This window comes from Etheostoma cragini, chromosome 8 (genome assembly GCF_013103735.1).
Source record: "Etheostoma cragini isolate CJK2018 chromosome 8, CSU_Ecrag_1.0, whole genome shotgun sequence".
NCBI classification, from domain to species: Eukaryota; Metazoa; Chordata; class Actinopteri; order Perciformes; family Percidae; genus Etheostoma; species Etheostoma cragini.
Genome location: NC_048414.1, coordinates 1,379,820 through 1,393,304, shown reverse-complemented (window position 1 = coordinate 1,393,304; position 13,485 = coordinate 1,379,820). Strand labels below are relative to the sequence as shown.

General features: G+C 41.0%; 3 protein-coding genes across 3 annotated transcripts in view; 2 read left to right on the top strand and 1 right to left on the bottom strand.

The window, feature by feature from the left end:
• tdrd12 (tudor domain containing 12) overlaps positions 1–9,291 on the bottom strand; it is a 24,153-nt gene extending 14,862 nt beyond the window's left edge. Inside the window, exons 1-14 of the mRNA XM_034880221.1 lie at positions 8,979–9,291; positions 7,079–7,243; positions 6,723–6,859; positions 6,368–6,487; positions 5,580–5,635; positions 5,355–5,440; positions 4,533–4,710; positions 3,477–3,541; positions 3,274–3,392; positions 3,119–3,184; positions 2,062–2,113; positions 1,485–1,564; positions 354–416; positions 150–209 (exon numbers count right to left, since the gene is read on the bottom strand). Coding sequence (XP_034736112.1) covers positions 150–209; positions 354–416; positions 1,485–1,564; positions 2,062–2,113; positions 3,119–3,184; positions 3,274–3,392; positions 3,477–3,541; positions 4,533–4,710; positions 5,355–5,440; positions 5,580–5,635; positions 6,368–6,487; positions 6,723–6,859; positions 7,079–7,243; positions 8,979–9,002 — 1,271 coding nt within the window. The 5' untranslated portion in view covers positions 9,003–9,291. The remainder of the gene's footprint in view (positions 1–149; positions 210–353; positions 417–1,484; positions 1,565–2,061; positions 2,114–3,118; positions 3,185–3,273; positions 3,393–3,476; positions 3,542–4,532; positions 4,711–5,354; positions 5,441–5,579; positions 5,636–6,367; positions 6,488–6,722; positions 6,860–7,078; positions 7,244–8,978) is intronic.
• Positions 1–13,485, top strand: part of faap24 (FA core complex associated protein 24) — a 28,717-nt gene that overhangs the window by 8,438 nt on the left and 6,794 nt on the right. The gene's annotated exons all lie outside the window — the stretch shown is intronic.
• The window catches only part of LOC117949021 (keratin-associated protein 10-11-like), a 789-nt gene continuing 356 nt past the window's right edge, over positions 13,053–13,485 (top strand). The window contains exon 1 of the mRNA XM_034879011.1: positions 13,053–13,478. Coding sequence (XP_034734902.1) covers positions 13,053–13,478 — 426 coding nt within the window. The remainder of the gene's footprint in view (positions 13,479–13,485) is intronic.

Genomic DNA, 13,485 nt, shown 5'->3' with positions numbered 1-13,485 from the left:
CCTTGCTCAAGAGCACCTGGCAGTGCCCAGGAGGTGAAGTGGCATCTCTCCAGCCACCAATCCACACTCCGTGCTTTGGTCCGCATGGGGACTTGAACCGGCGACCCTCCTGTTCTCAACCCAACTCCCTACAGACTGAGTTACTGTACCTGGTTTCTTCATCTGCCAGGTATTTAACTGGACTGCTCTCACGAAGACCTTCAGCTCCACTTTTTCAGCAAATAAAATCAAAATAAAGCAACAACAAAAAATGAAGTTACTAATTACTGATCTTCCCTTAACATAACAAAAAGAAAAATCAGTTCACTTACCAACATTGACATTTAAAGTGAGAAAGCATCAATCAGTCTCACCTCATATTGAGCAATGCTTGCTTGTCCGAGGTGTCCGTCTCACTGTTGATTGAAGGGATTAATCTGTGTGACAAAATACAATTACCAAAGCATCGCAGTAGTTTGATCCATAGAGTACATGTCTGAAATCTTAAGCCTAAATCAATTAAAGATTAACGCGCTATTCGGGCTGGATTTAGAGAGAGGAGTGATGGATGGAGTGACTGGATCTAGAGGATGTGGAGTGATTCCAACATCTCTCTTGTAATTTAAATGCCATCCAAAGCAACAAACTTGCTTAAAAGTGGATCAGCGTTTTCCCCCCCAAAAAGCACTGCATAGCCTACTTTGTTTATTAATCGTCTCAATGTAAATTATGACTTCTGCCAGGTTTTGTTTTGGGCTCCATTTGCTTACTTCCAGAAAAGTTGACTAATAATCACCACATTACTTTTAAACAAAAAAAACTAAGTGAAATGTGTTTTTTTTCCCATTATTTTTAAGTGGAATTATAGACATTTATTTCCAATGATATCCGTGAAAAGTGTAAGTCACGCTAAATGATGACGAGGTCATTTAATGTCTCTGGGAAGGCTTTTGGCTTTATCCTGCTGAACGTCTGTTTTCTACGGATTATAAATTCAGTCATTTACAGATACTTTAAAAGGAGGGCTGCAGGATATAAGGAAAACACACGATAATGTTGAATATTTGCAATTTGAGCAGTACTACTTGCGATAGCTATTAAAATTGTACTTAGTTCTGCTTTTCTGTGGCTTCAGTATTCTGCTTAAACACAACAAATGAATGTTAAATATAAAAGGAAATCATTTCCAACATTATTTTATTGAACATTAAACTGAACACAAAAGGCACGATTAATAATTGTTTTCCACCGACCCTTTAAATCAACTCAAAACCCCTCAGAGTGTCTTTAGCAATATGGAGCTGCCTTTTGCGACGAGTTTATTAAATTAGAAATCGCGATCAACTAAAAAAGAAAAAAAGATTTATTTTGCGGCCCCAGTTTAAATGCTGTCAATAACAAAAAGTTGAATTTCCGAGGAGCACAGAATGTTTCATTCTCAACCTTCCCATTCAATTTTAATCAAAAGGTTAGTGTTTAATGTTGAAGGTGTACTGTCAGCATACACTTCCTGTCCTGTGCAGGTGGCGGAGGCTGCAGTCGCTTCTTCAGGTCGACAGTCTTTCAGCTCTTCATGCTGACTGACCTGGGAGAAAGAAAAAAACTTTAACCAGCCACGTTTATTGCGTTTATTGACCACACTCTGCTCCTGGGGTTTCATCTTCGCCACCTGTATAGCGGTGCATTTGATCTGACACTTTGAGGACTTGTGGTCTTTTATTGCCTCCAATTTAAAGTTAGATGTTCCTCTAACGAACAAATTGTTGGCATTTTCTGAAGATGCGTAGGTTCGCAATCTAGATGTTTAAAAAACATCTAGATTTATTGTTGAGGAATTCCAGGTAAAAACCCACAAGAAACCCAGCCACCACATGTCTCTGCAATCCATTAGAGTGGAGATGGGAACAAATAGGAGAAAGATAAAGTCCCAAACAACCGGCCTCCAGCGGTTTAGACCCCCGTGGATATAACTTACAGCTGTGTGAAGGTGTTAAATGTGCTTAAAACTGTACCAGACCTTTAATTCTTAAAGATTCTGCCATTTATCTTAAGAAACACTTCCTGTGTTGGGCATGTACTCACACTTGGAGCCGCCTGCTGGTAGCCGCTGTTAGGATTCAGAAACTTCAGGAACCTGTGGGTTATGGGAAATGTTGTGCTGTGAGTATTAGTTTCACACTGCCAGACCTTCCTCCACAGCGCTGTGGAATCTGGAACTGAGGAATCATTCAGTCAACAATGGAATGATGCAGGCTGCACCCACAAAGATCAAAGTGCTGCACGCTGGTCACATGGACGTTGAGAAAAAAAATTATACAGACGACGAGTCGGACTTGGCCTCACAAGAAATTTTAAGACCTCCCTATTGTAAATTCCAGATTTTAAGACATTGTTAGACCATGTTTTATTTAAGACTTTTTAAAGGACCCGCAGGGACCATGAGCAAAAAAGCCTGGGTAAGGAACTTGTTTGTTGGAACATGTGTACGTTCAAAAGTAGTTTTAGTCGTGAAACAGAAAACTCAGATTGGACAGATAGTCTAGCAAACTGTCTGGATTCACCCTGCATGGATGGATCTGAGGACCAGGTAACCATATCCCTCAGATTGGACAGATAGTCTAGCTAGCTGTCTGGATTTACCCTGCAGAGATCTGAGGACCAGGTAACCATAGTCCTCAGATTGGACAGATAGCCTAGCTAGCTGTCTGGATTTACCCTGCAGAGATCTGAGGACCAGGTAACCATAGTCCTCAGATTGGACAGATAGTCTAGCTACCTGTCTGGATTCACCCTGCATTGATGGATCTGAGGACCAGGTAACCATAGTCCTCAGATTGGACAGATAGTCTAGCTAGCTGTCTGGATTCACCCTGCATGGATGGATCTGAGGACCAGGTAACCATAGGTCTGATAAAACCCCCAGAGTTTAAAATGCCAACACAAAGAAAGCGGAAGGTAACGGACATCCGGCCTAAAATTGGTGACATCTGGCAGAATTTACCGAACAATCTCTGAAATGAAAAGCCACCGATATAAAGTATGCAAATATTAACCATTCATATTATAAAGACATGAAACGTGCTGTTAGTTTCAGCCAATCACGTGAGAAGCACTGTATGTGATTGAGTTTAATTCTTACCTGAACAGACTGAGATTTTTGGTCAGAGCAGCCGCCAGAGACGAGTCTGTATCCTCCGACGAATCACTGAACATGAGAGCAGGGTGGTTAACTTACATTCATACGTTTTCTCTGTTCAACAGTGAACTGCTAAACTGGAGCAAATGTGCACGTACCACTCTACAACAGCAGCAGTGTCTGGGCCGTTCTTTGACTGGCTGCCTGGAGAAAGATGTCCGTCTGTGAGCGTTGACCTGCCGCCTTCCTCGAAGGGCTTCAGCTGATGTTTTTGGCTCTAAAGCAGCAGAGAGGTCAGAGGTGAGGATGCGTGGATGTTTGCTGGAGAAGCGATAGTAACACAGTGAGAAGAGCTGCTGACCTGATGTGTAGAGGGTGCCGTCAGCCAATCAACTGCTTTGGCTGCAGTCAGATTTTGTGACATCACTGAGGGTTCAACCAGATTAGATTCAGTATGAATGCAAATGTAAAACAGACTCACAACTCCCTTTTGTCTCCCATTATATAATTAAAGCTTGACGAAATAGCTTAAAACCAGCATTTGTTTATATCTCATTACATGTGAAAGACAAAAAAGTGACATGAAACCAAGCTGCAGTGACACAAAACACACACTTTTAACAGCAACCTTTTAATTCATGAGGATTGTTTGAAAGTAAACCGAGTCACTTTGAGATTTTAAATGGGAAAATATATCAACTCCAATCATTAAAAAGAGGTCCAACACCCCCATGTGGAGGATTCTCCACGTGTGGAGGAGGGAGCCTTAAAAGCATAACACAAATTCCAGTGTAGATCCCGTATTTGTCATGCACACGTCTGCAAGAGTCTGCATGTAGCCCAAAACGTTTAACCGCAATTTATCACCTGACTGCACATGGGGATGTGTCTACATATATACCCTCGATGTGGTGTACATCATGTCAAAGTATTGCTGTTTCAAATCACGCATTTCTGTACTTACACTTGCTATTTTTTGTGAGTTCACACTGACAAAGTGTGGCCACATGAAGTGCACTGTGAGTATCCAGATGCTGGGCACCACACACACACCCCTTTGCTAGGAGCTGAAGCTACAGCACCACCAATGTATTTTTAAACTTGAAAATGTGGCGGGGGGGGGGGGGGGGGGGGGGGGGGGGGGGGCTGCAAAACAATAGCTCCGAGAAAATAGCCTGGCGGACGACAGTAAGCGGCGGTCAGGCCCCCCCCGGGCTGCAATTTACCATTAAACAGAAGAGTAATGTCCAGTCAGTGCATAACGTCCTTGTGCAATTTGAGACATCACTACTTTGTCGAAATGTACGCACTGCACAAGCGTGCACAGTGTACAACATGTTAGTGCACTCACAAAGTATCTGAACTGAGACACACTACAAGTCTTGATATACATATGACTGCCCCAAACAGTGTTTACCAGGAGACGGTTGGGTCTGTGCTTTCGGTTTCTTTGACGTTGTGCCGACAGTCTGGGTTAAGATGTTGAAGGACAACATGACAGGATGCGTGTCCACCTCGTCCAGGCCGTTGCTGTCAGCTGACTCTCTGCTATAGTACGCAAACTTCTTGGTCACGAGATCGTCGTTCACACAGATCTGAAAAAACAACAAAATACTGGTGATTCTTTTCACTGTGTAAAAAAAACTAGCTCTGATTCAGGATATGACTGTCGAACATAAGTAAGAAACAAAAGACTGGCCAATGAAAACTGGATGTTGTCAACGACGTCAAGTAAAAAAGACGCTCATTTGTAAGGTATATTTTAAGAGGAGACTTAAAGCAGCACATCTATAGGGGCGGCTGGGGCTCAGTGGTAGAGCGGTTGCCTGCCAATCAGAAGGTTGGTGGTTCGATCCCCGCCCCTGCAGTCATTCTCGAAGTGTCCTTGGGCAAGACACTGAACCCCGAGTAGCCCCCGGTGCTGCGCATCGGAGTGTGAATGTGTGTGAATGTTTATCTGATGAGCAGGTGGCACCTTGTATGGCCCCGGCCACAGTGTATGAATGTGTGTGAATGGTGAATGTTTCCTGTAGATGTAAAAGCGCTTTGAGCAGTTGTTAAGACTGGAAAAGCGCTATATAAATACAGCACATTTACATTTACATGTACAGCATCTTATGGAAGAGGTTATGTTTGTTTATGTCTGAATACAGCTCTGTGTTTAAATTGAATGTTTTAAGTTCTTTTTCTAAATTAACGTGACTTGCTAAATTTTACACTAAAAAGGGTCAAAGTTCACCTTGACGTTCCTTACGGTCAGGTACAGCTCAATGGGTGTGGACTCCGGCTTGGATTTAATCAACACGGCCTCGGTCTGCGTCGACGCTGAGAGAAGGAAGATTGGAAGTACGTCTTAACATCAGTTTCACAGCTAAGCAGTTTAGAACACCACAAATTGTGATTCCAGTGAGTTAAATCTGCAGAATAAAACCACAGCTGTTCATCTATCTGCCGTGTTGCTCACCTTGCAGCAGTTTGTGCAGGTAGAGTGTAGCAGAGCTGTCCCACTGACTGGACGGACTGCACGGGAAAAGAATGATGCATCAAGTTAAAAGTGAATTTACTTTTACAGTAGAAACACAGAGATGAATAGGTTAAAAGGTGCAGTGTGCTATGCTGCGAGAAGATTGTCAACTGTTGCCGATCGGCTGGAATAGTGTTTTGTGGTTCATGCACTTCTTTCTGTTTTACATCGACACAGCCTGGGTTGTGTATTAACACTAAGGGGGGGGGGGATGGATGGATACAGCATAGTAACGCGATATTTTCAGAAGCAATTCTGTATCGATACACAAAAAAACTTGTATTATATATATTTATTTGTGTTGGTCAGTTTTTCCCATTGCGAAGCAACAAAACTGACATGAGATGAACAAACAGAGAAATGTTTCGTTTTAGATAAAAACAGATGTTGACCAAGTTTCCTTTTGGGGAAGTCATTTGAAATTGGGAAAAATTGGAAGTTTTAAATTGCAACATATAGTAGAATATTGAGATATGTTTAAAATCGCAGTAATTGTGTTGTGATGATATCGGGAGGCGTCTGGTGATTCCCACCCCTCATTAACACCTTTTTTTTTTCAGTGCACGCAGAAAGAAGAGAGCTAGGTGGACGACATATTTGATGATTTTGACATAAAAAGGAATTGGATTAACATCACTTACTACACCTTTAAGGAGAAAAAGAAAAACTTCTAAGAAAACTTCACTAATCCATCAACAATTCAGTTGTAGGAAGTGAATTTGTCTTACACGAGCTCTGGCGCCTTCTCAAAGACAGACACTCGCAGGGTTTTTGGTTTGATGCCCGCCAGGTGGAACTTTCTGACCCAGAAAGGCAGCTGGAGGAAGGACTCCATAGCGATTCGGATCCTTGTCAGACCAAGACAAAAACACGAAAGTTGAAAATCAGACAGCACAGACACGCAAGCATCTCTCAGGTCTGCAAACAAATATCTAAAATTGTTTGATGAATGATGTTCAAGAAAACCAGCTGTGATGCAATTAAATGCCTTCTAATACAAACACTCTTGTAAAGTACTCTTTAGACTAATATTGTAAAATGGCAGTGGTCCAGTGTTGAGGATTGGTACAGTTCTGATCTTACTGGTCCGAGGGGATGACAAGCCGTTCTGCGTGGTCGACCAGGAGGCAGCGAGCCTGACAGGACAACGAATTCATGGTGATCGACTCCACCACAGCCCGACACCACACCTTCCTCACTGACCAGTACACCACACACACCTGAGAGGAAATACAGTAATCCGGTATGTTCAGAAAATCAAACCTCTTCACTGTAATAGAGCTTTTAAAACCAGGAAAAGACAACACTTGTGGCATATCACAGTATCCAAAATTAAAGACACAATCTAGCCTCGTATATTGATATCAGTCCACTACATCCAATGTACCTCCAACCCAACTTAAGCCCCATTTGAACACATACTGCAGAAGTTGCATTACCTGTCCCTCCTCTAACGTTGAGGGCTTCAGCTTGCACAGGTCCTGAGTGACGTCGTGGTAGAAGAGATTCATCTGAGTCTGCAGTTTGTCGTACTGGTCTGTGGTCTCTGTGTCACCACCGGGCACCCGAACAACCCGACCCCAGAGGCAGGACGGGCTCTCGATCTGCAGAGAAAATTACTTTTTTCGAAGATGCACCAGGACCGGGTCCGACTATACAGATATACACAATCTTTGCATGATTCACAGTCATATAATCCTTGTTTTGTTCCCACTCAAATTCCATAGTAAATCATAAAAAATGTAAAGCCTTCCCAGAAGATTTGAGACTGTTAAATCACCAAAATAATGTTTATGGTCTTATAGCACCCCATGTGCTATTGGCCGCCTCCACATCTGTCTGAAAATGTGATGAAAAGGCTGTATTTCAGCTAATTACTACCCATAAATACATGTTGTACTTATTATGTATAGGAATATTTACATGTATACAAATTTGTTGTAAGATTTCACTTTTGTGTGTGCAGTGTTTATGACTTTAGCGTAATATAAGAGTATATTAAGAGGAATATGCATAGTTATGTTTGCAAGTGACAATAGTTAGTTATACTATTGTTCTATTTTTATTTCATGTGGTTGTTTTGCTGATCTGTTGTCAAGTTGTTTTGTTTTTGTGTGGACCCCAGGAAAAGTAGCTGATGTTCTGCATTAGCTAATGGGGATCCTCAAAAATAACAAATCAAATAATTTGTTCAAAACAGGGTTCATTTCACAAGGCAAAATGTGGACAAAACCACCTTTGATCAAAGACTGTAAAACAGGCAGATAATTTACAGATGACCTCAACCATTTGTGTTATATTGTATTTTGTGCCAGTGAATTTTGACTGTGAACAATGGAAACAACTCCATTTTGATATAATCCATTTATAGCCTATCATTATAGTGTCTACTTTCTGAAATGTAGGCCTAAGACTGCACAACATACGTCGGTCTACTTACGAGTATTGCACCAAATGTGTGTAATCAATCCTTAGGTAAATATTAGTTTAATAACAAGGCAGGAGGGAGAATGTCTGAGTAATAAAGCAATAAAATGGCAGTGGTTTAACCGGGCAGAGGGCAGTCATTGTGTCTCATCACCATGCAAGAAGGGTTCATTTATAACCACGTTTTAAAAGGTGTAAAAAAAATCGCAACGTAAGGCCCCGAACAGAGCGTTTTAGCAGCCATAGATTATGGGGAGTCAATTTCTTTAATAAAAGCAGTTTTTAAATCGACTCTCGTGAACGAGACGTGATGGAAACCCCCAAAGCCCTTCTAACTGCATCACGCCTAAACCCTCATGTTGTCCTCATGTTGTCCTATATCAATGTTCTTCTTAAAAACCCAAAATAACATGATTGATTCCACACAACGCTCTTTGGCAAGTACACATTTCAACTTTCATTAATTTGGTCTTATTCAATTTTATAGCAATCGAAATGTTTAATTCAAAGTGGTTTTGAAATAGTATTGAGTAGATTTAGACATATTCCAGTCTGTGAACATCCATTCCTTTAATTTTAATCTAAATAATTCCAAATTTCTGCTTTTCTAACTCAAACATTAGGTATAATTTCCTATAAATTGGGCCCTAAATTCCCAAAATATCGGTAAAATTAAAGTTAATAAATTAGTGTTAGGTATCGTTAAATGTCCCAAAAGTGACAAACATTCCAAAAAAGCGTCATAAGGTGTTGAAAAACAAGGAAAAAAACTTAAGTAAAAGTCAACATTGATAAAAACCTTCAACTAAAGTATTGATTTTCACTTATAGCTAAAGCGCCAATGTCAGTGTTAGCTAGCTAGCTAGCTAGCTAGCACTTATTGATAGTTAACTTAGTAAAAATCTCACTTACCTTCAAATTTGATATTTTCAGCATTGTGTGTCGCTTCGTCGATTGCCAACCGAGTCTTCAAAACAACAGACACTGTAAGAAAAACACAAGTTAGCCAACTATCTGATTTTACTGCAAAAGTTAAGCTAATTTAACATTAACAGTTAGCAGCCAACACTTCGCACCCAAGACTGACACGCGCGCCAGTTAAGCTAACGTTCGCTAACGTTGACGTCGGCTAACCGGCGTTACGTTAACGTTAGTTCAATGAAAACTAGCTAAACCTAGAACTGCACCTAGCGACAGAAAGAGCCGGATTTGACATGTGTTCATTTAGGCAATGTTTTGTATTCTTTGTTTATTTCCATCGACTTTAAGCGGTAAAAGGTACCTGTGTTCGAGCTCCTGAACGGGAACAGCCGGTGAATCGGAGAGATAAATAAAATGGAGGTGCACTTCATTCCGACTGTAACCGTTAGAGGTCGCTATGGAGCTCGCTAAGGAGCTCGCGGGTTCCTCATTTCTTTAACTGTCTATATGGGCAAAGCGAGACTACTGATGCGTTCATGACAGAGTTGTTAGTCCGTAAGTTACGACTTCACTTCACAACTCACGACTTGTTAGTGTCCCAGGTAGCGTTAGCTAGCGGCTACCTAACATAAACTGTATATTTATTCATATTAACGGTCTATGCTACCTAACGTTGACGTTAGCTTACTTTACGTTTTTGTCAATGTACGTCTATTTACTTCTATTTCTCACCGGCGTATGTACAGCATCAACAGGGGTCGCCATTGTTGTTTATGTGTGTGAGGTCAAAAAACTATATTGTTAAATATACATAATTACAAAACTCATACATACACACACATACATACACACACACACACACACACACATATATATATACACACATACATACATATACAGTATACACACCATTATTGATGTTTTGAAAGCACTGACACTTTTGTACCTCTGTATCCTTTTGTTTAATTTAGTACTCTCTTACCTTCCTATTACTTGCACTTATTGATGTAACATTTTATTTGATTACAAACTGTGTTGACTGAATATTTGTAAATTGTACTCTAAATTAAAAAAGGGTAGTAAGTTACGGGTTTGACTGCTGTTTCACGGGTAGAAGCAGTGGTGTAGTCTACGTGATGTCAATGCGTGATACACACAGGTATACACAGTATACACAGGTATACACAGTGTACCCACTAAGAAACCTCCAGGATTTCTATATATGGCTTTTTTAGCCCAATGATAACAACACAGGCCTACGTTCTATTATATTTGACATATTTTGAATTGTCATCAGTATTGTTCTTCTTCACATAGGCTAAATAAAAAGGTATTTCCATAATAAATTGGTGCATAAAAGTACAGGACATTAAGTTGTTGATGCTGAAACCCCCACCTCACTCTAAAAAAAGGCAGATTCTGACTATATATACACACACAGTACAGTGTCCACTACAATATATACTACATATACAATACTACTCCACTGGGTAGAAGGTTGTGAAAACACAGGTTATGGGTTTCCTACAACGCAGTTCCCTGGTGACAGGGACACTACAGGCAAAACAATGATGAGGTTTTGGACTATTTTGCTTCCATGACATGTCTTCTTACTGTACGCCTATTGTTAAAATAAAAAATATCCCAAATACACATTTAGGGGGTTATTTGTTGTCTATTTGCTCCTGCAGATTGCTGCATTTTATACTTAAAAAACTTTTTCTGTTGACAGCATTTTATGACTTAAGAAATTTAAAAAAGAGATTCCCTCTGTAAAAACTCTTGATTCTGTCAACAAAATAAAAACAAACGTTTTGAAATATCACACTATATCCGTTTATCACTGGTAGACTACACAGTGGTGGAACACATACAGTATTTAGGTCCTATAGTTCAGTAAAAAATGGTCACCAAGTGTAAAATTCCTTCATTTTAAGCCTTAAAGAACTGAATTAAAGTAGCCTTTGAAAAGTACAAATATTTATTCTTAAATCCACTTTTTATGGTGTGAAGTCAAAGAGGAAACTCATGTGAATCTTCCAAATTGTTTTATTTAAATTCTCTGAAGGGTACCACACAATCTCTAAAAAATCCAAAGAGATCAACAACACTGAGTTTGTCTCAGTTATGGTGGACAAAGACCACAGATTTCAGCAACACTGCACAGCTGTCATTTGCACTTCGGTGTGTTACTGACACCGGAGTAAAAGAGAGATTTTTAACATTTGAGGATGTCACAGAAAGAGAACGAGCTCCGGCTCTAGCAGCTTCAGTACTTGACGTGTTGGGCAGCTACGAGTGCAAAACTAAAGTCAGTGGCACGGTGTTATGATGGAGCCGCTGTCATGGCATCGAGACTTAATGGCGTACAGGCACGCATAATGGAAGAAAAGCAAGGATAGGAGGATGGATTTCATTTCCTAATGGTGGAGTGTTGCTTCTTACTGTTTAGGAGAGATAAAGTTATTGCTGTATTTCATACATTTGTATTGCTGTTGTTTGGGTATAGATGGTGATGCTGTGTTGATGTGCTTAAATGTTTAATGCACAGTGGTAATAAAATAATAAAATAAATAAATAATTAATTTAATTTATAATGCACTTTATATTCGCAAAAATCTCAAAGTGCTACATGGTAAAAAAGTAAGTGATAAAATAAAACACATGGAGAGCATGAAAATAGTAAATATAAAAATAAACAAAAACAATGTAGAAAAGGGCAAGAGATCAATCAAAAGCTCTCCTAAAAAGGTGGGTTTTAAGGCCAGTGGTGTACATGTGCTTGGTTTGTTGTTGTGTTTTTTTCGGAGGGGGGGAGGGGGGGGGGGGTGTTGGAAGTTGTTACATAAGGCCCCGACAGTACGCTACTGAATATATATATTTTTAGGTTTTATTTTGTTAATTGATGGTCTGCATGTCTTTGGAAGGTGGGAGGAAACAGGGTGAACATGCAAACCCACACAGAGGCCTGCCTCCTGTTACGTGCCACTGCACCACCATGTCGCCCTGCTTAACAAATAGAAATTAAGATTAAATTTCACACTCATGATTTATATTTGATTGATTGATACTTTAGTTACTAAGTGGCCCATCTCACACGGTACTACATGACACCAATGCAACGGTTATTAATCCAATAGCTTCCGGTGCAATGTCCACACACCACAGTCTCCACTTTGCACCAAACAAAGAACCAATGAAACGTACCGCAGCAGCCACAACACAACACTGCAACCCATAAGTTGGAGAGAGCAAAACACATCATACACAAATCAAAACCACAAAAAAATAACAGGACATATCACTTCCATGCAGATAATCATCAACACAAAGCAGACTTTCTTTTAGGCCATGCTTGTTCTAAAAAGTCAGCAAAATAAGAAATAAAAGCGTGTATTTATACGTACATGTCACGTTCAGGAGGCAGACACCGTCTCCACATGTAAGAGTAGGCTTAAGACTTTCCTCTTTGATAAAGCTTATGTCAGGGTTTGCTTCACCATTCATCCCTTCCTTGTGTTTCCCAGTTGCTCCCCAGTCAGTCCTCTCTGTGTGTTGTGGTGGTGTGTCTTCTCCTGGCTTAGCACCACCTGCATCGCACCTGTAACTCATCACTCATCACCTGGCTGCTAAATAACCTGGTTCAGTTCTCACTCATCGTTAGTTTACCTCACTCGGTATACTGCGCCGGCCACTCAGTTGGTTTCTGTCTTGTGTTGTTTGTTTCTAACGACCTGTACTCCGTCTAACGCAGTTACTCCGTGCTTGTACTCGCGGCCTGCCTGCCTGCCATCACATGGCACAAGGGAAAACTAAGTCAAGTCAACGTTCAGTTAATTACAGAGCAATGTGGCAATGGTGAATTGCATTTCTTAAAATAGATTAATCTATTCGGAGTAGTGTCTTTTGTTTAATTCTTTCTATTAATTGTGTTAACCGTGAGATTTACTTATGATTTGTATTTTCAAATGGACGTATGTGTGTGTCTAATGAAATGTTATAATGAGTATTGTCGAAAGATTGTAGGACCCCAGGAAGAACAGCTTTTAGTGTATGCTGAAGCTAATGGGGATCCAAATAAAGAAACAGACTCTCCTGCCGGTTTGCTCCGGTCCACCAGCCTGTCTGTCCACCAGCCTGTCTGTCCACCAGCCTGTCTGTCCTCCAGCCTGTCTGTCCAGCAGCCTGTTGGTCCGCCAGCCTGTTTGTCCACCAGCCTGTCTGTCCAGCAGCCTGTTTGTCCACCAGCCTGTTTGTCCAGCAGCCTGTCTGTCCTCCAGCCTGTCTGTCCAGCAGCCTGTTTGTCCGCCAGCCTGTTTGTCCACCAGCCTGTCTGTCCAGCAGCCTGTTTGTCCACCAGCCTGTTTGTCCAGCAGCCTGTCTGTCCTCCAGCCTGTCTGTCCGCCAGCCTGTTTGTCCTCCAGCCTGTCTGTCCAGCAGCCTGTTTGTCCGCCAGCCTGTTTGTCCACCAGCCTGTTTGTCCGCCAGCCTGTTTGTC